General features: G+C 44.3%; 1 protein-coding gene across 2 annotated transcripts in view; it reads right to left on the reverse strand.

The window, feature by feature from the left end:
- col11a1a (collagen, type XI, alpha 1a) overlaps positions 1-23,468 on the reverse strand; it is a 63,999-nt gene extending 40,531 nt beyond the window's left edge. Inside the window, exons 1-15 of one of the 2 annotated variants that reach the window (XM_037456531.2) lie at positions 23,088-23,468; positions 18,593-18,757; positions 18,086-18,299; positions 15,857-16,019; positions 9,393-9,518; positions 7,949-8,041; positions 6,751-6,846; positions 4,843-5,127; positions 3,613-3,678; positions 3,387-3,428; positions 3,251-3,313; positions 2,015-2,089; positions 1,835-1,918; positions 1,096-1,152; positions 63-116 (exon numbers count right to left, since the gene is read on the reverse strand). In XM_037456531.2, coding sequence (XP_037312428.1) covers positions 63-116; positions 1,096-1,152; positions 1,835-1,918; positions 2,015-2,089; positions 3,251-3,313; positions 3,387-3,428; positions 3,613-3,678; positions 4,843-5,127; positions 6,751-6,846; positions 7,949-8,041; positions 9,393-9,518; positions 15,857-16,019; positions 18,086-18,299; positions 18,593-18,757; positions 23,088-23,202 — 1,698 coding nt within the window. In that variant the 5' untranslated portion in view covers positions 23,203-23,468. Of the gene's footprint in view, positions 1-62; positions 117-1,095; positions 1,153-1,834; positions 1,919-2,014; positions 2,090-3,250; positions 3,314-3,386; positions 3,429-3,612; positions 3,679-4,842; positions 5,128-6,750; positions 6,847-7,047; positions 7,314-7,948; positions 8,042-9,392; positions 9,519-15,856; positions 16,020-18,085; positions 18,300-18,592; positions 18,758-23,087 lie in introns of those variants that run through there. The other variant, XM_062559304.1, reaches the window with a different exon arrangement.
- Between the last annotated feature and the right edge of the window lie 2,251 nt (positions 23,469-25,719).

Consider the following 25,719-nt stretch of genomic DNA (forward strand, 5'->3'; position numbering starts at 1 on the left):
GACAGAGGACTACTGAGAAGGGTATTCCATCCACATGATTGCCATCATCTCTTCATATTCACCTGAGGGCCGTGGTCTCCAGCATCACCTTTCAGGCCGGGGCTACCAGGTAGTCCCTGGGGAGAGGACACAAACCAAATATTAATGCTTTTCGCTCACATGCTGCTTGCTACAAAAAGAGAAAGAAATAGTATAAAGTCAACAGCAGAGGGTGATGTTGAGCTCAAGTTGTAAATTGTTGTTCATTTTTTTTTTAAATGTGAAAAAGATGCACACTTCCCAGGGAGATCATACCTGGGACGTGTGCACAGTTCAGACCCTTTAAATTATTGTATTACTTATTCGTACTTTAATAATCAATTATGTGCAGCTGGCACCAAGTCCTGTTTATTTGGATGGTAAAAGCTTGTTTTTAGCATATTAATGATTAGAATCTGCTTTAATAATTATATACAAAATGTATCCTCGTAGCCTTCAATAAATTGTTGGTCAAGGCTTGAATGTATGACATCCTGGGTTTTAATCAATCGTTCTGCACAGGTACAGATACAGATAAAAGCGACCCCTTCCTTAAAAATTCACCCACTGCTTTTTTTTAATTTTTGCTCATTGCAATATCATTTCTGATCATTGTGCTTGGCATTAAACTTGAGAGGAGCCGATTAAACAGAGGGTCATTCTTTTGTGTGGTTTGGAGGGCCTACTCCTACAGATAAATAGTGGATCGTGTATCAACAAGCCCAAGGAAAAAGAGGAGGGGGAAGTCCAACAACAGAATGAAATATGTCTGGCAACTGATGGCAAAGAACAGTCAGGCGGTGTGTGAGCCGCCACCCAACAATTCTTCCTGATTCATTTCACCTGAATTAAGATCCCAAAGCCATTCCTATAGTATTGGTAAAATACCTTTACCATTAAGCTTGGAGTGATTGTAACATTTTGAGTCAGAGTATCGGTCCAAAAGGAAGTCATGTGCGCATAGGACAAATGTGATTATTGTGCACTTTTAATAGGAAGGGTCATAAACAAGTTCAGGAAATCACAAAATGTAGATTACCAAATTCTACAAACAACCACAAACGACTAGAGACTCACCACTGGACCCGATCTTCCTGTCAGCCCCATTGGCCCCGAGGGTCCCCTCATGGCCAGCTGCAGGGCAGAAACACGAGCAACAACACTTGATCAAATCCATTCAATTAGGTTTTGATACATCCATATTTGAGGAAGATAATCGCTTGTATACATTGTTTTTCTCCCAGGTCCACATTAAGTTCTTGATATAAAAAAAAAATGTCTGGCCCCAATGACTGAGCTACTCTCTCAAGACGTGTGTGTGTGTGTTGTTCTATGACACATAAAATGTAAGGCTATTAAAAAATAGCATGTGGTGTTTGGTGTCCATCAACTTTTTCTGCAATACAACTTTTTACATTTCCTTTCCCACAGTACATCTCGTGGTACAGCAACCTCAAAGATGCAGATTTACATTTTTATTTATTTTATCCACCCAACTCCATTCCAACATAGAGACAAGAAGATATTCTGTACACCTGTTGGTTCAGCCCACCCGCACAACGACAGCCCCCAGAGTATTTTTAGCCGTCTCTTCTGTCAGTCCATCTGTTTAAAGTGGCCTTTTTATGCTTTTGCTCTTCAGCATGTCTCCTTTTAGCCTTGCAAGGCCAACAAAATGGAACCCCCCCCCCCCCCCCCCTGCAACCACCCCTCCCCCCCCTGCCTTCCTGTCCCCCTACAGCTGTGTGTAGGGAGCAAGGTGGCCGTTTGGCGACAGCATTTTCCCGTGGCTTTTTGCGTGACCTTTTCTACTTACCCTGGCCTGGGACAGGATGGCCTGAGCTTGGGCTTCTTGGGCAGAAACCACTGGACCCTTCTCACCATCCCCACCAAAGCGGAACTGTTAAACAAACACGCACACACACACACACACATAGGCATACATTAAAATCATTCTTTAATCTGTTTGTCTGCACTATTCTATGCATGTACTTACTGGCAGCATGAGCATGGTCCCTGGAGGTCCGGCCAAACCATCAGCACCAGGCAGACCAGCACGACCAGGAGGACCCTGCAATACATGAGGGAACATTTGTGTATTGATCACCTTTGTAAGATCACCTGTACGGTAAAAAGAGAATGATAACATAAAAGGGTGAGGATGGAGATTTGGTTTTGTTGCGTCGTCAGTGGTTATTTTAAAATAAAATGTATATATTTTATGTAGTATCACATCTAAATATAGAATTTAACAATTCATTCATAATAAGCTGACTGATGGCTTGCCTCTTTTTGCTGGCTTTGTCACATGTGGCATCTTTAGAATCCAGGGATCTACTTGCGCATGGGATGATATCGCTATTTGCAAATATACATGATCCTGAATCCTTTTGGGTTGGACAACTACAACTACTACGTTGTTATGGCAGTAATATAAATTGAAATACAAACAGAGCCACACACACACACACCACATGAGGACACACACAGGCAGAGCACTAGGCCCTACATGCTGGAAGTGTGCTCCTCCTCCTCCTCCTCCTCCTCCTCCAGCACACACAGACTAGGCCTGTGCACCTGTAAACCATGCTTCTGTCTACAGTCCAAAAGCAACATCCCTTTCCATTCATTCTTGCTTGTGTGTGTGTGTGTGTGTGTGTGAGTTTGTGTTACAAGTTAGTCGGAAAGACATTTCAAGTCGTTAAGTCGTTAAATCACTCTATATGGATACCTCATACCGAGGGAAACAGGAAACATGACATTCCACATTAACGTTCTACATGTGATGGGTTGAATATCCTTTGCTTGTTGCATCTATAGGGACTCACTGTGTTCTGGAGGTATGCAATGATGCATAGGCATCATATCTTATGTGGCATATGATATAAAACGGCTAAACGGTTCTATGCAGCAGCAAAATATAACATAATGTAACTGACTCCTTACCAATGATGTGACAAATACTTTTATACCCAAACACTTTGTGTTGCCTATTAGCTGACGGCCTATCTACTATCTACTAATATCTACTTTTTCAATATTTAAATATCATTTGGGACTTTTATGTTTAACTAATAATAATAAGAGATTTTGCGTTGCATAGCCGAGTGAATGATATTTTGTGTACTTTGGTTACATGTTTGTAAGCTAATAGTAATAACCCACGTTTTAGTTACAGTATATACACACATTCAAATATGTAGCTGGTTTTTGGGGATGAATTACAACTCACCCTGTCACCAGGATCTCCAGAGGGGCCTGGGGGTCCTTGTAGCCCTGCGGGACCTGGAAGACCCTAAAAAGATACACCTTAGTCAGCCCACCAGCTCTTTCACAAAGCTGACTTGTATATTTTTAATACTACTCACAGCTGGGCCAGGAGTTCCTGGGGGTCCTTCAATCAGCATGCCCTTGGAAAAAAAAAAAAAAAATAGCGTTAAAATTTTTTGGGAGAAATTCTGCTGCAAGTTTGGGGTGTTTGACCAAAGCTGTCTTAGAAGCAGTAAAAATTTAGTTCAGAAGTTGAAGAAAATTAGATTGCTTACTAAGCAAAGGCAATGATTTGGACAAAGATGACGTGATAATATCACTCACAGGCTCAATGACCGCCGGCTCGCCCTTGTCTCCCTTCTGGCCAAAGGCTCCTCCGGCCCCAGCAACCTGTGGTCACAGAGCGAGAGCAGAGGTGTCGTGCGTCACATGGCAGCTACAGTCCACGGGGGAATGAATGAGCAATGATGAGCGATTCAGCCAGGGAAGATAACGTGTGTTAGTGCTTGAACGATCGCATATTCAGTTGCAACTATATCTATGGAGGCGGTGAATCAAGAAAAAACAAACAAAAGTGAGATAACATGATGGAACCAAACCAGCTAAATGTTAGTTGTAAAGGACTTGAAAGTGCTTGAAATGGAGCAATGATGTCATCGCATTGCCACTGTGTTGTCATGCAAACCTTACAAAATAACACAAACCGATTCATATGCAGAGAAGAAGACAATAAGGAATATAACCCCACGATGAGGTTTCACACGCAAGTCAACTCTTAAATGTGCAGCTTTGCAAAAATAATAAATTGCACAACATATTTGTATTTAATTTATGGTAGTGAATTAGTTCAGCTGCATTGTGTATTTGAGGGTGAAGTTGGAGAAGTTGGCGTTTGGGGTTATAAGGAGTGGGGGGTTGGCGCTGTGCTCGAGTCGTATTATTAAACAGGTGTACAAGACCAGTAAAAACTGGAGAGCTCAACGGTTTGGGTGGGAAGTCAAAAAGAACCAGTAGCACCTTGATTACAGTGGTGTGTGAGCGTGTGCGCACTGTGAGCGATGGGCTCACTGCTGGGCGCACAGGGAGGGATATGTGACGGACAGGTTGCTTGCTAAAACGCCAGAGGAAGAGATGGGAGGGACCCGGTCTGACTGCAGGGACGCCTAGGTGGGGAGTGGGTCTTAATGAGGTACGTTTGAATGCTAGAAGACAAGGTAGAAGTCAAAAGGGTGAATAATGTCAGAAGGGGATGGACTAAAGGAAAAGCCAATCGGTTAAACCCCCCCCCATCTAAGGAAAACACAGTCGCATGCATTCTCTCTCTCTCTCTCTCTCTCTCTCTCTCTCTCTCTCGCGCGGCTGTCAATCATCAAATCACCAACCGCGCACCAGTGAGACACATTGCCAAGCAACCCGAGGAGGAAGGCGTGCGCCGGCGGACAGAGTGAGTCCACAACACAGACGTGGAATGCGTGGCGCTCATGCTCACACCCGTCAGGGCCCCGAGCCCCCGGGCCCCGAGCCGGGGGGGGGGGGGGGCGGTGTGGTACTTACGGTGCTCCCAGAAACGTCAGTTTCAGCAGCGACCCCGGGCCCCACCTCCTCATCGTCAGTGTCCGTGGGATCGGGCCGGGCCCTGCCATACTCATCGTACGTCCCGTAGTCATACACCTTGTTGTCAACCTCGCCCAAGTCATACTCCTTTAGGTCATATTCCTTAAAGTCGTATGCGTCCGCACCGGGGTCCACGTTGTCCCCCGTTTCTGGTGCAACGGGCTCCGGGGCAACGGGAGGGGCCTCGGTGACATACGCACCGACAGCATCCTCCTCCACAGCCTTCTAGGTGTTACCCAGGGGGGATCATGGTGAGCAACCAAGGAAATAAGGATGTTAGTTAAGCAAGTGAGGCAAAAAAAAAGTCTACTTTTAGATGTTAATAAAGCAAATTGAAAAGATATTAACATTAAATGCAGGAAATACTGTTTCGTAACACTGTATCTTTTTTTAAAAAAGCATTAGAATCTTGCGTTATCTTCCAACCAAACTGAGAATAACTAGGTTGTTAGTATTATGTTATAGTGATTCAAGGTTGGATAACTTACAAATGGCTGTTAAATCAAGTAATCCCTACAACATATTTGGTGTTTTAAAACAGAGGAATAGTGTTACCGAAATGCCTGAATAAACATACAAGTTTGTTCTTGCTTCATGTCAACACAGACCTGATCTCAGCTTTCTTCTCTTTCTCATCATATTATTGATACAGACAGGAAAGAAAGACTGAAATAGAGTGATTCTTCATGGACATATCATGAATTGTCAGATTGCAGGAGCTGTGCAGATATATACAGAGTGCACCAAGGGACACAAAACTAAAAATTACTGTTAGTCATCAAATATGTTTGGACAGAAGATCTTTTGAAGGCCCTGTGAGTTTACCTTGGCACACTCTGCATTTGGCACAAGTAATGCAACCACAATCACCATTCATTCCAGACAGATAATGGTTTAGCTATAGCTTTGGAAGGCAGCAAAAGAAATGCAATTACACAGTTATTATTGCCAAATTATCTATTTAAGATGACCTGTGGAATCACATCCACTATGTCAAACACTGCGTTGCACATTCAGAGCTGGCTGTGAGGAGATTTGAGACTCTGTGATCATAGTTCTTTAACGCGTAATTAGCAGAACTAGTGATCAAATCCAAGCTCAAGGGGTGATGGACAGGGAATATCTTTTTCTGAAATGATGATCTCCACTATCATTTACTGTAAGGTGCAGGTTCTGCTACCATTGACTTCTTCTTAAGGCTGCAAAGCGTGTCGTCTCCCTCCCCTCTTTGTGTGGGTAATAAAAGCAGACAAGCCAGAGTGACTGAGGCGACAGTTCTGAGCAAACGGCCCCGTCTCTAAATACCACAGGACCTACTATTGGCTATGAGTCTGTGACTGGTTTCCATTGGAAGACTCACATGTTTCCCAGGCAAATTTGCTTTTATAATCCTACTATTAACAAACATATTTGTGAGGCTTGGCTTTCGCTTGTTTTTAATTTCTGAAATCCTAACACTTTCCTCCGGAGAGCCTCACATCACAACTAGGTTGACTTTCAGTGTGCAAATGGCTCTCATGGAATCGCTTGCTGAGATCTAACAACATGTGCAGCCTCAGCCCACAATGTACGACACGACATGAAGCTACAAATAACCCCTCATTTTCTGCTGCACAAGCCCTGGGATCCACATGGTGTATTCAGTGGAACGTTTTGGTCGTAAGCTTCTAAGCAAGAAAGAAATGATTTCCCCGTCCATCACCCACACACCAAAGTCTTTACGAAGTCAAAAGACTTTGTGTCCTTGTTGTTTCATACCAGATACTTCCTTGGGCATAATCATCCAGGCTCGCAATTCCCCAAACCCCTAACACTGGTTCTTAGGAGTAGAATAAAGATGAAAATTACCTCATCCGGTCCGCTGGTGGCAAAGGGGGACTGAGTTTGAGTACCGTCTACAGTTCCGTAGTCAAAGTCTGTATTGTAATCTCCTACATTGTTTGGCTGAGTCATGTTGAAAAAAAAACAAAAAAGAGGAAAGAAGTATAAAGCGAAGGTTAACACAAAGGCTCAACCCAGGGGTTATTTCCCTACGGGCTTTCCTTTCAAGCTGGCTACTTCTACACACGTGTGTCATCACAGATCTTCCCTTCAAGGCAGGAAGATCTTGATGGGATTCGGTCTCATCTTTAGATGGACGTTTACCCTAAAATTGCCTCTGTGTCGTGCTGGCGCTGTGGCCTGGTAGCCAGGCATCTGGCGCTTCTTCTTAGCGGCAAACTTTTTAGCGGCCGACTTTTTGGCAGCCAAGAAGTTTAAGGGCTGGGCCTTAGTTTTACTGAGGGACTTTCTGGTCCTCTTCTTTTTCGCGGAGACACTACGTTTCGTTCTCTGGAAGCGGTGGCGGCGACGAAGAACACCAAGACAGACATGGAACATTCAAAAGGTGGAAGGTTATTCACAAGTTAACACAACCCACAACTGTTGAGCGGAGTCCTTCCCCAACCCGACGTACAGGAGTTGGCCCGTGTGGGGGCGGCGGGGGGGGGGGGGGGGGGTTTAAATGTTGAAGACGAAACGTCAACTGCAAGGAGCTTAACAACAATAACTTCTGAATACGCAACAGTTGGGTAGAAAGAATGCCGCACAACAGTCGAGGACAGGGCCTTTCATGTGACACACAGGAGAGCCTTCGGACACACACACACACACACGTCTATATGCGACGGATTCAAAACACACAGGATTTTGCTCACAATAGTTTTAAAGACATGCTGAAACGCAAATAAAAACAACAACAATCAAAGCAAATGGTGTTTTCCAAGTGGCAGAAGGCAGCAGCCTGCTGAACCAGTGAGAAGGCCACAGCGTATGTTTACATGCACACACTCAGGTCATTATCGGAGCAGGCATAACCAGGTCTTTGTCATTGCAGTGGGTTGAATCAATATTTCTGACCAAAAATATTGTCGCCAAGCTCGTGTGCACATGAACACCACATTGAGACAGACAGCACAAGACGGACTAAAGGAGGGAACGCATGACGCACAACAGGAGACAACACAGGAAAGGCACGCACGTTGTTTGGTTTCCTTATTTCATTTACCTGAGGCTCAGAATACTCATCGGTTGAAATGGTCTCTGTGGCGCCTTCAGAGTAATCATAGAACTGAGAGTAATCTAAATCGTCAGTAGTGTACTAGATGGGTGAGGAGAGAGAGAGAGAGAGAGAGAGAGAGAGAGGAACGAAGAAAGGGCTTAGTGTTAGCATCTTTCTCTCAGCAGAAAGATGATACTTTTGGTACATTTATCATCTTTCTCTCAGCAGAATGATGATACTTTTGGCACATTTCTCATCATAGCCATGCTACATGTTTAAAAGTTTACAGCCAAGGTTTAATGCTATAATGTATTATAGTGTACAGTACCAGTCAAACATGAATTCAATTCAATAAGAAAGTGTGTCCAAACCTTTGACTTGTACTGTATATTTTATAAAATATTATGAGTTACCAAAACCTTTTGGATTATCAAAGCCAAGTGCTACTAAATTAGATAATGGTTTGAATATGTTAAACGAGGCAGATGTTGCTGAAACCAACCATGTGCGTCTTCAAACAAGTAGACAGATGCTCGTAAAACACCGGAAAACAACAGTGAAAACCTCAAGGACAAAAATACCAGCTGCATTCTAGGGATATCGTAATGGAACTTTCTCACTGCAAAGCGTGCACAACTTTTAAGTTCAGCAGGATGACAGCGTCTCATTTATTTAGTTATCTTGCAGATTCTTAACGAGAACAGAAAATTAAACTATACGATGAACTATTCCGAACTGCAGGGGAAAACCTGCAACCTTCTAGTTGTAAAGTCATGTCATTCGTACATGATAACATGCTTAAATGACTTTAAATGACGAAGGATCTCTGGAATTAAGCATTGACTTGAGTTCAGACTCTGCATTGATATCTTATAGATGGGAAGTGTCCTTGAGTGTTTCACCCTGCCCTTTGTAATCCTCTTTAGGATTACTGGGGAAATATGAAATAAGGGTAAACTGGTTACACATATTTCACTGTGTCCTTGGATGTTTCTTGTTCTTGTTTGCAACTCTTACTCACCGGAATAAGAATTATACGTTAACAATTGTGGTCAATAGGTGTTTATTAACACTTCTTCTGGCAGAAGAAGGTCAGATGAACAGAACTGGCAGCTGCTTTCATTAGTTATAAGTAATAAATATCTTAATAACTTTCCAAAATAAGACGGAAATGTATCTTTTGATGCTATTTAGTTATATTAATTAATAAACTATAACATAAACCCCTTTTTAAAATGAATAATTTTGTCACTAATGCTGCAAAAGACTAAATATCATCGTATGCGAATAAGACCTGAAAGCTTTGGTTCCTTTGCATGTGAAAGGCATCAGCAGGCCGCCAGGGATACGGACAATGAGCAAAACGCAGGTCGAACTGAAGCTCTTCAATATCTCCTCTTCAACAAAAAGAGAAAGGAGTCAGGGCCCTCCATTGATGTGGTTGGCTGACCTCTTGGTGTGGCTCCTGGGCCTGCAGAGATTCCCCGTGGGGAGTGTCACAGTCGGGGCTGTAGTGTTCACAGTAGTCGTACGCTGCTTTGGGATCAGCCACTATCAGGAGTTGCTGGATGTCCCCCTGCAGAAGAACAAAAGGACAAAACGTACCGTTATTTCCCATAAATGGATACTGGGACATATTTCAGTCACATGTATTCCCCCCCATGACAGTGCAAAATTATTAGACTTCATTTTCCAGTGTTGGGCAAAAGTGTTGAAGTGCAGAGTTGAAATCTCACTGCAAACTCTTACAGAGTCAATTGTACAAAACATCTGGAGTCATTACCAGTGTCAAGATCCGATTCATTTGCAACACTTAGTAGAGTTAAACTAACTCTTTGTTACTCTAAAGTGTCCCTGAGCAATACACCTAACACTCAATTGCTTCCTGGGCTAAAATGTCACCACCATGTGTTAAAAAATGCAATGTAAGTTACTATAGCTAAATGAGCAGATTTATTTTTGAGTTAAGTTGTTAACACTTGGTTGAGTGTTGATTTAACTCTGACATGATTGGGACAATATAAACACCAGCTTAGAGTTAAAATTGAATCTCACACAGTCAATTTGACTCTCTGAATTTTGCTGTGTAGTTAACATTTACAAGGGCTATTAGAACCAGATCGCTTGAAGCAGACAGGACATTGCTGCCCACATTCACACACACACACACACACTCATGTCTCATCTTGCTCACACGTAGTGTCATGTAAATCTCAAATTGCAGATGTGATGTCTTTGCTCCCATACACTTACAGAGTCTGGCAGAGTAAATCCCCCTTCTGGTTTGATCAAACAGCTCGACACACACCCCACATAGTCCACCCTCACATGGCGCAGAGAGGAAACTAAGTTCAGACACTTGGGAGATTATTATTAGTATTATTATTATTATTATCAGCGCCGGGGTTTACCTCAGGAACTCAAATACACACGTAGAATCCAGACAACACCTGGAACGGCAGCGTACTAAAGTGGAATACCCATTCAGCAAGTTTTACTCTAAAGGCATTTACCATTCCTTTGGTGTTGCAGTACTTTTTGAAAATAAATAAATTAGGCATCTCCCCTTACAAAATATATTGGGGAAAAAAGACACAATGAACTGAGAAGACAGCTAAGGGTGGTGCCTGGGAGGTTGAAAAGGGGCAAGTCTTTGTTTAGAATGTTTGGTTGACAAGCACACAGAGATGCCTGAGCCCAGAGGTCAAATCCCGATGCACTTGTGTTAGCTGGGGCAGTATACGCTCAAGAGCAGAACAGACCATTAGCAGAAAAACGAAGCAAAAAGAAAAATGAAGCAGGCCGCAACATGTCAAGAGAATGCTTGTGTGTGTGTCTGAGTGTATCTCCCCTGTGTTAAAACTACATCTATGGATCGCTAATATATATATAAAGATACATATACCTTGTATAAAGCTCTTCTCCTTCAAGCTTCCTCAGGTTGGCAACACTCGACCCCATCTTACTGATATGCCTCATTTCAGCCCCCGGTTTTAATGGACAAATCACAGTCCTTCTGCTTTTGCAGGTTATCACACTCCAGATATTACCTTGGTAAAGACTATGATCCTTGATCATACATTGAAATCAGAGCGTCATCTCACCACAACAGTCTGGAACATCAGGGTTCAAATGAACACTAAATCTATAATGCATCATTCCTGAAAATGCCTGTGTTAGCCATTATAGCACATTGACTGTACCAAAATTGTCCTGCCCAGTGGGCATGGCACAGCGGCAAAGCCTAGGGGGCCATCCTGGAAAGGCCTCAGCTGAGTGTATTTGGGAAAGCATGACACAGAGAGAGAGAGAGAGAGACAGAGAGAGACAGAGAGAGAGAAAGAGAGATCAAGCCGTGCCATGAGCCAAGGTGACATGTATTACCTCATATGTCACCCTAAGACCAACAGTACATGCTTGAACCCTGCCTAGAGTCAGCTCTAATTAGTCCATGTCTGAGAGCCACCCGTCTGCACACAAATAGGCCGTGGAGACGTGGTGGACCAGATCAGTGAGCAACTGTTGACGGAAGAATGTACATGGGAAAAAGAAAAGAGGAAATTCACTTTTACCTGTAGGTTTATATCAGGCAACTAAATGACTCAGATAAATTCTACTCCTATGGACAAGTTTCTTCCTTTAACTTTCCAGTTGAAAATAAAAACCAAACATCAATTCACGAAAGCCCAGACAAGGCAAGTGAGAACCTGATTCCCAACCAGGAAGGGGGAAACCGACAGGGATCCAGAGACAGACAGGCAGGGATTTAGAGAGAGCAGCTGAAACGGTAAAAGATGTTTTGTGCTGGGAAACACCTGGTGAGAGTTATGCTGGGACTCTGGACATGTCTTCCATTGTGGACTGCTGACTGAGACAAAAGCCCCTGGCAACTTGGAGCAGAGCCAGAGCCCAAGAAATATGCCCCTCCTGGCGACATTACGGCACAGAGGAGAAACAGGCCCACGGGGGCTGTGCGTTAACGTCTGCGGTGTCACGGGTCAACGAGAGCAGAGACAGGCGGAAGGAGAGAAGCCGGGTCAAGAGCATCAGGAGAAACATTTGGATCCTTGTGGCGATCAATTCTACTTCTATCAATGATGCCTCTTACTTGTTATATATTCCATTGTCGTGCTTTTCTGGTAGTGTTCATTTTTATCCAGTACTTATGAAGCACTTGCTAATTATGCATTGGAGTGCATGATAATTCATAATATCAAAGGGATGACAGAATGTACAGTGGTAATATTTTGGATTTTTTGTTGTTGCGATTTCTGAGTTCTGAGTTTGTTTTGACACGTGTTGACTTTTCAGAACTAAATGTGATGTTAACAACATCCCTATTACCTCTGATATGTGGGAACTGACTTGTTTCATCCGACATTTCATCAACACCGGTCAGACGAGACTTTCCTTTACCTGCTCTGATAAATAAAAAAACCCATCATTTTCTCAGCCTTACCACGAGGCACGAGGGCATAGACATACACATGCAGGGGTGAAAGGTGAAAGGAGAGTCTGCTAACCGTCTGCGAGTACACACACACTACCAAACCACTGTTTAGTATGCAAGAAGAGGATCATAAATAGCTGGATGTCTACAGCTGCGTCTGTTGGCATTCAGCACAGTGCAAGCCAGCATGCTTCTCTGTCCATTCTGACCCACAATCCTTAAAGCTTAAGATATCTCGGATGGACATCTGTCCTGTCCTTTTCATACTAAAACCCAACCACGTGATGTAATTACAGGGTGATTGCTGGGCATCACTGGCCAAATCCAGAGTAGTCATCACCGTTGGTCCTTGGACATACCTTTGCCCAGGGCAACATACCTTCAGCCCAGCCATAGCCGACTGTAATTAGACAACCCCCTACACCAAATGGTCACTCCTAAGCCAATACAGTACCGTTTTTCTATGAAGGTGGTACAACTAAGAGTTTAAGAAAGATAAGAAGAGTTTTCCATATCTGAGGATTAACTATGAAACACAAACTGACTGAAATACCCTTTGGAACAGGAAGGTAGAGCCATATCGTATCTGTGAAGTGTAATTTGCATGTTTACAGTACATTGACAGTTATAATATAACAATTGTTGTATGTATCCAACACACACCAATGCTATCTTTAGACAAGTGCATCTACTGGCAACGCTGGGGCACACCAAGGGCCTCGGCTCCCCCAGGGAAGGGGCACATATGCATATGAGTGTGCTCGATTCAGACAGGTAATGTCAGCGAGGCATGAATAGACAGTCTCATGGCTTTTGGCAGAGGTAGGGAGGCCTCAAGGTGGGGAGGGAGGACGAGGTGGTGAGAAGGGTTAGAATATGCAGCGGAGGTGGGGGGGGGGGGGGGGGGGGGGGGGAATGAGGAAGGCCTGACGGGGCCATGAAAGACTCCCATTCATCGCCAATTCCAGATCCCTTTGCGACGGTGGTCGCCTCAAACCTGGAGCAGGTATGGCATGAATAGACTCTTATGAAAAATGTGGGTCAGTCTGAAAACAAATGTCAGTTTGACTTAAGAAGCAAATGTTATTTGGCTGACTTTATTATCAACAGCTCCCCCGAAAATCAACAAATGACACGTTTATAATCACGGTATGAAGTAGGAACTACTTATAGTTACTGATTCCTCCTATTTCCTAGATCAAGTAACATTTTAATCAACCCAAGAACGATCTGAAACAAAAATAATAAAAAGAGGTAATACTTCCTTGGCATAACTTTCAGCAAACGGTTTATTTTCTTATTATAAAGTGGCATGAACGCAGAAGGCCGAGGTATTTGCTTCTTCCGTGTATCGCAGCATGCATCGAGCTCTGTGGATCTCCGAGGGGAGCAGGGACAGAGAACAGACAGGAGACCTGTTCCAAAAACCACACAGAGAAGACCCTGTTGACTTATGGCTCCTATTTTCAGCCCTTCCACTGGCCGACCTCTGACTGGACACACTGTTTCGTACAAATGCCGGTTTCAGTGCCCTCTCATGAATCTAATCAAAACTGACAGCAGATATGAAAGCAGATCTGCTTATAAAACTTTGCACCTCGGGAAAACTCGCTCTAGTTCTCCTTTGGTGAGTCATGTGACACAGTAATCTCATTCAGTCAGAAATGAGTAGTGAGCTACACAGTACTGCTGTTTTTATGTTTTTCTTAACGCAGGTCAAGTGAAACTAATAACTTGAACATATACAAAACTTACACATCAGTTTGTACTTGATGGTGGCAGCAAATGTTCAACATAATACAAAATCAAGGTAGTTTAGGTAATTTGGCATCCAACATGTGACCTCAGTCTAGCATGAAAAGTACGATATGAAGAGCAACACGAAATAAGCAAAGAATATCTAAAAAACACATATAGCGTGGCTTTAAATATACAGGGTGCTCTCTCCCAGTGGCACTGACGAGGTATACTAAAACAAATGGTGTTAAATCAGGAGCAGCAGCATCAATCATTCAAACTTGGCATCAGAATAATGACTAGGCATTCCTGCAGCCCATAAATAATCTGCAGTCACAACCACAGGCAAACACAGCCCCTATACAGCTTTTTTATTGGTGCTTACTTCCCACGAGGGAAGAATATGTGTCACGACAATTCATGACACATATTCATTATTTACATCCGACTAACCCCCTGCCAGCGTCCACCTCTGGGTGAATTGTACCTCAAAGCATCAAATCACTGACTATGGGGGAGGTAGCACAACCTAAACCCTATATATACATTTCTAATCATTCATAGTTTCATTAGTCTCAATGATTACACATTGAGGAACAGCATTGGCCAAATGGCTTTAAAAAAGTAATTTCTCCTAATATTCTGAATAATAACGCAATTGCCTTATCTTAAATAATTTCTTTTTTTTTATTGGAAATGCTTTGGCACAAGTGTACACTGGCAGCGTAAACCTTACGACTGACTACTTGTGGCTGGGTTGCATACTTTGTACAACATGACCTTACATGCGAACATCATCAATCATTCTCAGTCATTTCAACCAATTATAACACATTGCGTGTTGCACTTCACACTTGGTATTAATTGGATACACTTTTATGGCCAAAGAAGGGGTTGAAAAGCTGCAGCTCAGTTTAGTGCACTTATCTTTTCTGAATCAAAATAATACTATTGTGGATGCAACTCCATCTCATCAAGTTATAGATGTGTGGGTTCCTTCACCCCTTGCAAACCATCAGATTGAAAGTCATGTGGAATGTGTTATGTGGAAACACATGAAACTCCAATAGCACCGAATGCCTAAAGGTAAGGAGGAGCTTTAACGAAGGATCTGAGAAGTTAACCAAGAGCTTGTGTGGGGTTAGCAGAAAACCACAAACAACAATGATGCACAAAGGTGGCCACAACCAACTGCTTGGACATACCCGCGGTCAAAATCTGACCAAATATCACAAAATGCAGTCACCAGGTAAGGACATTGTGTCTCAGAGCCTTGGGGCCATGGTATCAGCCTTAACTGTTAGTGCTTTTATGGTACCATCTGATGAGTAAAAGTCGAGGTTGTTTCTCGCCGTGGTTCAATTGTATAGCTTATAACTTGAGCTTTTCACACCAGTAGTAACAAAAAGCACATTAGCATTAGTTCAAAAACAAGAAAAGCTGTAAACCATTCATGAGAACTGCTTTGCATTCTTATAAATCTCCACTAGAGCACTAACAACCTAGTAAAAAGCCCTCAGATATTACATTCATATGGGCACCATTGATGGAATAAAATCTTGAACCCATCCAGAAGCCAGGTCTGTTTCTCAAAGACTGCCTCGATGGGATCTTAATGGAAGCTTCCCGAAGGCAAAGCACTTTTAAATCTCTACACACAATAAATATCAATTGCAAATCAGTCCCGATGGGCGTTACCATACAGTCCACCACGCTGAAAACGTCACCTGGAAAACCTCCTCATCCAGCAGCCTGGTGCCGAACACGGTAATGCCATCGGTGCTGATGGCGCCGTGGTCACTCCTGAGGAGAGGCTTGATGATCCTCGTCTTGCAGTCTACAATGATGGTGACCGTCTTCTTCTCCACACTGATGGCCACACGATGCCACCTGGTACGAAACAGCGAGAGGTGAGGAATAGAAGAGGTCAGTCAGTATTAGATTCAAGTCAAAGGATGATGTAATATAAACAACAAGCGCAAATTGGGACAATTCATTATTCATGGGGTTTAGTCAGCAACATGAAGTTCCTTTGTAGACAATTTAGTTGTGGTTGATTACATTCTGTGGAAATCTTATCAGCACTTGTAATAGGATTATCAATCGCCTTTTATACATCGCAACACGCCTCAGGGCGAGAGAAGTTCATGAGGCTCACGGAAAGCGAATGCTCTAACAATCACGGACCTGGGAGTCATGTATGGACACACATCGCTCAACAACATCCATGGACGTAAAGGGTCAACGAAGGTCACACGTGAGTCTGACACCTCCCTCACCTCTGCACCATTTTGCCACTGCACTTAAGGGCTATTGCATACCAGGCAGCAGTGGACCACATTCTTGCCCCCACACTCTGGCCCTGTTTAACACGGGATTACACTCATTAAACTCAAAACTTAATCCTCCTTCTGGGTTACTCGGCATGACAGACATGGTGAACATTGTGGAAAGTGTGTGTCAGAATCGAGGAAGGCCTGCCTGGCTAGAGCAGGAGACACACAGTCAAAACATTGTCCTGAGCTGGAAGATGAGACCTGGCACCACTGTAGGTCCAGAAGACAATGTGCAGTACATCACAGATATGATATTCATAGATGGATGATACATCTTCAATGGTCATCAGAAAAGGACAAAATATCCGATTAATTTGAACACTCCGCCAGATCATACAGACACATTCCATGTGGGCAGTAGAGCTCAGAGGAAAATAAACGTGTAACAGCTTCTCAAGCGTTTTTTTTACGCATAATGATCCAAAGAAGAACGTTATTTTTGAAAAGTCTAATTTATATGAAATGCACTTTTTTTGAAAACCATGTTTAGAAAGATTAAATCAGATCACACTGTGGCTCTATACTGTACCAGGTCACTATAAATCCTCCCATTCACCCCCCCCTAACCCTTCCCTTTAGAATAAAGGATCATGCTCTTTTTCCCCTCATGAATATCATCTTTGTGATTCTCTTTTCAAGCTTGGCATATGCTGCTAAGTAACAATGAATACATCTACAGGGGTTGCATACTGTAAACAGCCAGAGCTGTAGTCAATGAAGATTTAGACATGGCCTGGAGCTGGAACGGATCAAGACCAAGAAGTGTTAAAAATCCCCTGAAGAGAACACTGCACCTTTAGACATTGGGTCACCAAAATACACACCGGACAACAAAGGGCTGCGAGACTAACACACAGCTGGGTGGGAGTGTGGACGCCTTCTCTTTGTAACCACCTCCACATACGCCATTCCTGAAAAGAGACTTTTGAGGAGTCAAGCTTCCCTCTGTCGTGAGGACTGTGTACACAATACATCTCACTCCCAGGACTCCCCGGACTCTCAGAGTCCCTGGGAATTCTGGGGCCTGGGAGCAGATAATCAGGTTTATGCTAAAAGGTTAGCCGCGCTGTTTCTGGTTGGGTGAGGTAATCTAAGGGGGTGAAAAGGAAGTTTACAACTGCCCACTTCCCCTCCTTCTCTCCCCCTTCTCTAAAATAACAGAGGCACTGAGTTCATGGATGAGGTCGGGTTGCCCACGGCAGTCCCCGCTGTGCCCCAGAAATCCAGTGTCTCCCTGACTCTGACCTGTCTCTGTGCCCGTGGACCCCCGGCGAGATGGATAATCCGGTCATGAGCACCTGTGGTGCAAATATGGGAAGATCTGAGTTGTGTTCTTGTGTGTTTTCATCTGTCTCGCAGTTTCTTGGTCAAACTGTATCAGCTGCACGTAATAGAAATTCTGTCTCAAACCATTCAGTGCTATAAATTGCCTGGAAGGTATGGACACGTTTGATGTCCGTTTGCAATATCTAGCATTTTCATCCCAGACCCTCAGTCACCGACAACAAGTGCGCTCCCCTCACGGCACGCTGCAACACCCATTCCTTCTAAATCAGCTTCAACCGCCAGCCCGGAGCACGGTGTGCTCCCATGTGAGTGGATGTTTGAGATTCGACGTACTTTCCATCAGCGAGGTTGAGAGTACGGAACAGAGGGTAGTCCTCCGGCGCTGGCCTGCCAGTCTGATCCTCATACAGGAAGACAGGTGAACGCCCCACTTCCACGCCCAGCTGCTGGACTCCCTGCCTGTTGTAAATGGACAGCAAGAAGGACTGGAGGCCTGACTTGGGGCGCACTGTGGTCAGAATGGAGAAGTCCTCAGGAAAAACACCTCCTGCACAACCAAAAGGAGGACGCAACAGACGGGTCGAGGGGTTAGAGTTATTGTGACACAATTTTGCTTAGTTATCATATATTGTTCATTACCCATTGACTTTAATCTAGCTGGACCTCTGCTTTAGTTTCTTTATCTCTTTGTCTACCTTATAATCCATATGTTTTGGTGAGAGGCCAAAGTTTAGCTCAGCTTTGCCTCTTATATTACAATGCTAATCAAAGACTCAAAAGACTAACCAATTGAATCCACTCCAATGCAGACTGGTACAAAGGTTGAAAGGTTTCTCTTACCAGGGAATAACTGTGAGGTGGGGGCACTGATCTGGATCCCATTGGTGACTCTGTAAGCCGAGTCCGGCTTCGACGCTCTTCGGTTTGTGCAAAGTCCTGATGTTTTTGTCACTCCTTCGGGATGATTTTGAAATTCTAATAGTTTTAGCAAGTCCACTGGCTCTGCTGATCAGGGGAGAAAACATCAGTTAGGTCATAGCATTGGTTTCTGTAAGCCACATTTGGTGCAGTACATGGGAGATGAAATGCGTACTGTAATAAAGCACATTGTTTTCAGCTGGTTATTTTGTTTCTATTTCGATTAAATTTAAAATGCATTTTTCATGGTCGGTTTGTCCTGGTAAATAAGCACAGTGCAGTGATAGAGCAACTGCCAAATTCACCGGGGAGATTAACCCCGGCATACAGGTTCCCTCATCATGACCATCACGGAACAAAATGGCACTAACAGTATCGTGGACACAATATACCCTATGAATGATTAGCTTAGCACTAGTTAGTAACAACACATCGTCTGAATAGTTAAGTGTCCCCTTCCTGAGGCTCTGAAGTCTCATCTGACAGGAAGTGTTTCTGTCAAGGCCAACCGAAGAGCACGATGAACAATGTGCCAACAGAGATCTCCATAGCACCTGGATAGGTTTACCGCGATAACACTCACAAGAGCCTCTCTGGGTTTTCCATCCTCTTCAATCAGTTGCCCTATGTATAAAGGAGCCTGTGTGTCCATGGTGCCCATAGAGAGCCACGTGAAAGCGTGATAGTTATACCTCCTTATCACAGCACTCTCACCATGAAGGTTATTTGCATGATGACCAGGATACGGGTCAGATCGAACTCTGTTAGGGGGGCCATTGGTGCGTTTGAGACATTTGATTCTGATTTGAAAATGTATGCAATATAAGACCATAAACCTGATTTGCAAGCCTTATTTTCGAACAATACAATCCATACAAGTAGAATCTAATGTTATTCTATTGTTTTAGAACACATCAAGAGAGAGAGAGAGGGAGAGAAAGGGTTCATTGGGCATACGGTACGTGAGTATTATAAGTAAAGCCTATAAACAAAATAAAAACAGGCGCTCACTTCAATCCACAGAGTATCGCAATGTCCGACTAAACCAGGCAATACAATGGCAGCCTGTTAAATAGAATAACATGAATCTGTTTTTGTGAGGTAAATAAGCATGCCACAGTGTCTGAAAGCATCAGAACGCACCTTTCCGGAGCCACTGTTTTGATTGGCATGCAAGCAAAACTGCTTGATAAAAGCGTGATTTTTAAAAGTAAAAATAAAAATAGCTGCCACGCTCAACACTCTCTGGTCAATATTCCATCTTTGGCAAGGAAAAGGCAAATCCTGTTTCAATCTCTATCAGAAAACATCTGGTTCCAACATGGATTCATGCTATTGAAGATGAAGCTGCTTGAAGCATTCCTCCCACAGATCATATAAGATCACCAAATAGTGCACATCACAATAGCATTTGAACTCACTATTCGACTTTGCGTTTTTCCCACCTTAGTTTTTTGTTTTATGAAAGATACTAAAGGAGTATATTTAGTTTATTATGCTGGAGGTATTTTTCCATAAAAGGCCCGGCCTACATCTGGTCTCCTTATCTTGTTGCACCTTAAACAGGACCTGCAATGGACTGGAACAGATGCATCACAGTGAAGGCAAAGACAGCCGGTCATAGTACAAAACTCTCAACTGTAAGGGGTCCAGTAAAGCAAACACTGAATGAAAACAAGAAATCAGCATAACACCCCCAGCAAGCCATTTTACAAATCTCACCCACATAATCAATGAGTGTCTTCACTGGAATCCAACACAGGACACAGAGGAGACAAAGATAAACGAAATAATGCAAAAACACAGACTGTTACTCCGTAGGGAATGCGATTGCTATGGAAGACTTTGCATTTTTGTAGCTTGTGAGGATGCACCCGCTACTTACTTTGGAGAGTGAACTGAGGGCCCTTATTGTGAGTTCCTGCAGAGCTGCTTTCAATTCAAACTCCAGCGCTCATGTGTTCCAGATGTGGCCGGGCTACGACCCTCACACGGAGGCGCTGAGAAAACGCCAATACAGGCCAATCCATTAAGGTGGCCAAATGAGTGTGCACAGGTTTTAAAAGAGTGCATCTGTTTAGCTGGTGCGAGCTGGCCCTCCGGCCTGAGCAAACAGGCCATGTAGCTACCAGCAGCGCTCACGGCATGAGGAGACGGACCTTCCAAACACTGCAGCGGAGCGTAAAGCACCTGCCAACCCTAACTTCATGCCAGCCACCCTCCATTATTAAATTGCGGGGGAAGGGAGGAGCAAGGATACGTTTGCATCGAACAAAAATCAAGTCATGTGATGTCATTGTGTACATGTAAACAGTGTGTCCCCAACATGACGTGCCAGCTGTCTAACGAACAGAGGCCAAAAGCTCCTCCTTTATCACATATTACGTATGGCTTAAGTTAACTGATACCATAGCTTCACCTCCCGCCATTTGTCGTTTCCAGCGCTCGGCTTTTGCACAAATGTGACATAAATAAGGCTAATAAACGAGGCAAAACCTTTTCGCCTGCAGCTCCCTGAGACTCTAATAATATCTTCAGTCTGAATCTCTCTCTATACACCCCCCCCCCCCCCTTCCACTCTCGCTCTCTTCTTCCCTTAACTTCCACCATGCTGCCGGCTAAAACAAGACAGCTTTATGCTGGTGTCATACCAAAGAAACTTCACGGAGACCGACCCGCTTTTTCAAAGCCTCCCAACCCCTTTGCTTTTCCTCTCATTAACTGACTGAATGCCTCCATATGGAATTAGAACAAGTCGTCACATGGTGTTTTCCTAAATCCGAACAGGTCAAGAAAAAGAGATCTCTTGTGATCGCTCGTGTTTCCCGAATTTGAGCATAAAAGTGCAGTTTTAGCACAATTTCAAGCTTCCGATTTGTGAAGAGGAGAGGCTTGTCTCGGTGTGATGGGTCAACGGATGCGAAAAAGGTGACAGCTTCACATGACAAATGTCCAGCAAGGAGCTGATAGGTTGACACTCTTCGTCAAGAATATTAGGGAGAGGTCTCGGGAAACGCTGGCTTTGTCTGCTGGAATGCACATGCCTGCGCCCCGGGGGCTGAGAAAACGTGTCTGTACACTGCCACACGAGGAGGGCACCCTGCAGAAACACCTCCGACTGACTGACGGGACCCCGCAACAAAGAGCAGCTAATTGTTAGAAATATTATGAAAGCCGGCAGGAGTAAAGAAGTGACATTTTTCAATTCAAGCTAAAATGAGTCTGAGCATGCACGATTAATGGGAAACAAACTACCCCAAAACGAGGAATTCTGTTTGAAGTTTGTAAATGAATGAAAAGCAGCTATTATCCTTTGTGCTGTAGACATTTAAATATAAATGAAATCAACTGCTATAACAGATTTTTATTAGATATGTTGATTGAACTTGACCTGTTTGGATTAAAGGTAAAGATATCTCCTCATGAAACCTTTTGAGAACCCGTAGCATAATCTACTCCAGCTCAACTCTCCTCTGCCTGTATCCGCATGCAACAATAAACCCTCTCAGACTGGACCATAGGCCAAAGTGTGATCCCTAGGACTGGATGTGGCTGCGGGCTGGGCCGATATGAAGCTCTTTGAAGGCTCTGAAATCATAGGGAAGTGCAACAAGGACCATCATCAGATCAGACCGCTCAGTACTTAAAGGGGAAGCATTCCCACCGCTCACACAGCACAGCCTTGTCCTGCAGCCGACCAAACATCTAAGTGCAAAGTTGCGGGGAAGAGCTGGGCAGCAGCGGGGGGGCGAGGGGAGTGGGGGAGTGTGGGGGGCGGGGGGGGGGGGGGTGCAAAAGTCCGTTTTTGGGCTTCAGTGTGGACCAGGGCTGCATGGAGATAGGGTGAACCTGCCTGACCACTCAGCCCCCCCCCCCCCCCCCGCGGACCCAGAGGCGCTTCGCGCTGACAGATCTGAGACCCGTCACTCGGCTCCACACATGAATCCTCGCACTAATGCCGTTCCCCAAACCGAGCATCCTCATGTCTGCGATCGGCCGCGAATAAAACGCAAAGACACTCGATTGGCTCTCGTTTGGCTGAGGGAAATCCACCCCGCTAACTGTGTCCACGTCCACCCCGCGGACCAAATTGCCCCAAAACAACGAGAGTTCTTTCAGCCTAAGTGAATCCTAAAAAGCGCGAATGGATCGGATGGATTTAATTGGCGAGGTGCTTTTATCTTCCCATCCATGCGTAACAGCAGCCCGCAATGTGGCAAAATGAATGGTTTAAACCGTCTTACTGTGGAGTAAGATGTTTGGTGGTTACACAGGGGGGAATCGGGCGAGGAGACGCCCCTGTGTCCAGGTGAATCTGATAATCCCCCCCATCTCCATCATCAGGTACCGAGTTTCCCCAGCCGCCCTTTCCGGCCGGATAAAGTTCATTTGGGACCCTTGGTGCTGAGAGTCTTACCTGCTCCGACATTGGCGCCTTGTAGAACCAGGGTTAAAGTGACGAATGCAGTTACAGTGGAATCCATAAACCACCTTTTCGTTTTCCACCTGGTGGACCACTTTTGCATCTCCATGGTCGGGCGCCCACAATCGAATCAAACTTTTGCGCGACGTGAGGTGAATTTAAAGTGACGTCCCGACTTCCACAATCCCAACGATGATGGAAAAGGTCCTACAAAAAAGCCATAAGTGGGGAGTTCAGCCTCTTCTCTCTGCCACACCGAAGGGCCCGGATCCTACTTCCCAGTGCCCAGCCTTCACAGTGAAGGTAGTCGGGCTTTAACCAAAACGCACGGAGTGCACTCGGTACACTTGGTGCGTCCGCGGACAGGAGGGCTGGGCAAGCTCCACGAACCGGAGCCACGATTACAGGGAGATGACAAGGGAGCCAGCCCCCGATTAGCAAATCACGGGGCTGGAAATTCTCCTTCGGGTCCTCCCATTAGCTTTGTAATGCGCCCCCCGAGTCTCTCCCGAGTGGTGTGAGGAGAGAGAGAGAGACGCAAAACAACACCGCGACAAAGGTGGTGGCGACCTGGGGAGGATGAAGCTGCGCAGCCAGGGGGGGTTCTGGGATAATATCTTATCTAACACCGCCTTAGCTGTCAGAGACGAATGCTGTTATTTTCAGCATAAGTACAGTATTTAGTGAGTAAAACGAGGAACTTTAGCATGGCCCACTCATCCTAAAGTCCTTCTTAAACAACCTGCCTCAATTCGTGACCCGAAAACGACCAAACATTTGAAGTTGACAAATGAAATATAGTAGCCATACAGCACACAAAAGACCACACATTGGCCAAATAGGAACAAGCACGCCTTGATTGTATGCCATTCAAAATGTAATGCGGAGATTGATTACGTCTTGGCATTAGTGTGGAGTGAGGAAATCCTTGCAGCTCACTGGTGTCCCACTGTACAAACACTGGATAATCCAGCAGGTTGAGAATTAGTATAAATATTTCACTATTCTAAACCCGAATGCAAATGTTAGTCAAGTATCCATTTCACAGAAATAAGAACAGACAGGGAAAGGTACAATTTGGTCTTGCGGGGGTCAGGGTGACAGATTAAAAGTAAACACCTTAATGAATCAGGACGGAATGGGAGGATAGAACAGGATTCAATTCACTAATCCGCAATGAGGAAACTGTATGCCCCTGATGATACATTCTACACAACATGTCATCTACACACCAGGTGACAGCGGCTTTGAAGGCAAGACGCAGATGCTTCCATTCTGGCCACGAGGCACTACATGTTTTTATGCGGATATGTGCTTCCCTCTTAACAGGGGCCAGATGTGCAAAGGATATGGAGGTATCATCTCCCATACATTAAAGATCTACTTTGGAAGATGGCTTTCCCAGTTTATAGCTGCCATGAGACATAATGTAAGAGATTTAAAATTATGACTTGTTTAAGTTGTTTGGACAGTTTCCTGGACTGTTATTATTTAAGAGATGAAAGGGTTTTCTGTGAAATATCAATCACAGTAAACACATGGCAAAGTCTGTTGCAATATGAACTACAAAATTAGCATTTATCGTCTTTTGGCAGAAAATCCAAAATCTTAAGCACATTTTAAAGAGATATAGGGATCTTGATTTTCGCTGATGTTAAAAATCTTAAGATAGACAAAACACAGGCTTGTTCACATAGCTAATAAAGCTATTATAACATAGCTAATAAAGTTCCCTCATCATGGAATGGGTCTACAGGGTCACTATGGCTTCTAAAGCTACCTGCACTGAGAACAACAGTGTGCAATAACTCCACTTGTTCCTGGTGGTTTGCCCTGTTTCAAGAGTCTTGTTCCAATGAGTGTGCGATTATCTTGAAACAAGACCCAATCAGGCAAGTTGACTGAACTGCACTTGAAAAAAAAAAAAAAAACTCTAAAGAGTGATTGCAGGGGGCCCAAAGGGTTCCAGGAAGCCTCATCTATTGGCCTTTCAGAAACAGGGGGTCGCTCCTAGAGGACAGTCGGCTCCTTGTATCTCTCGGCTCACTCCAGTGAACCCATGGATCGCGACCAGGCTCCATCTGTCAGCCAGCTCGTCCTCTCCAGCCATCCCGGATCACCATGTCTCCTGCCAAACAGTATCAGATGCTCCTCCTTGAATGACCAGTGGCAAGAGGCACAGCCATTTCTCTGGGTTCAGGGAGCGGAGGCAGTCGTTCTCATCGTGAGCTCACAGCGTGCTGCTTAGGCTCCTGTGGAAGTCCAAGTTGTACAATTCATTAAATAGAAATGATTCCAATTATACAATTATGTGCTTGGACTTTCTATTGTTTCACTGTCTTTCCCTCTCTTAGATAACCATTCATGAAATATTTGACGGCAGGGGGTGATGCACTTAAAAGATGGTGTGGAAGCAACGTTGTCGAGCATAAGATTTGGCATAACGAATAGCCATTTCCAGGTTGTGATACAGAAGTAAACAGAAAGATTGATTTCCTTGTCGGATGGGGAAAATGAAAAAAAATGGTGCAAGTCTGATTAACGGTGCATTGCTCAGTAGATCCAGGGATGGGGAGCTTCCAGGAAGGCTTCATGTTGGCTCCAGCTGACTTAGCTGAGTAGATGC

The sequence above is a fragment of the Pungitius pungitius genome, chromosome 19 (genome assembly GCF_949316345.1).
Source record: "Pungitius pungitius chromosome 19, fPunPun2.1, whole genome shotgun sequence".
Taxonomy (NCBI): Eukaryota; Metazoa; Chordata; class Actinopteri; order Perciformes; family Gasterosteidae; genus Pungitius; species Pungitius pungitius.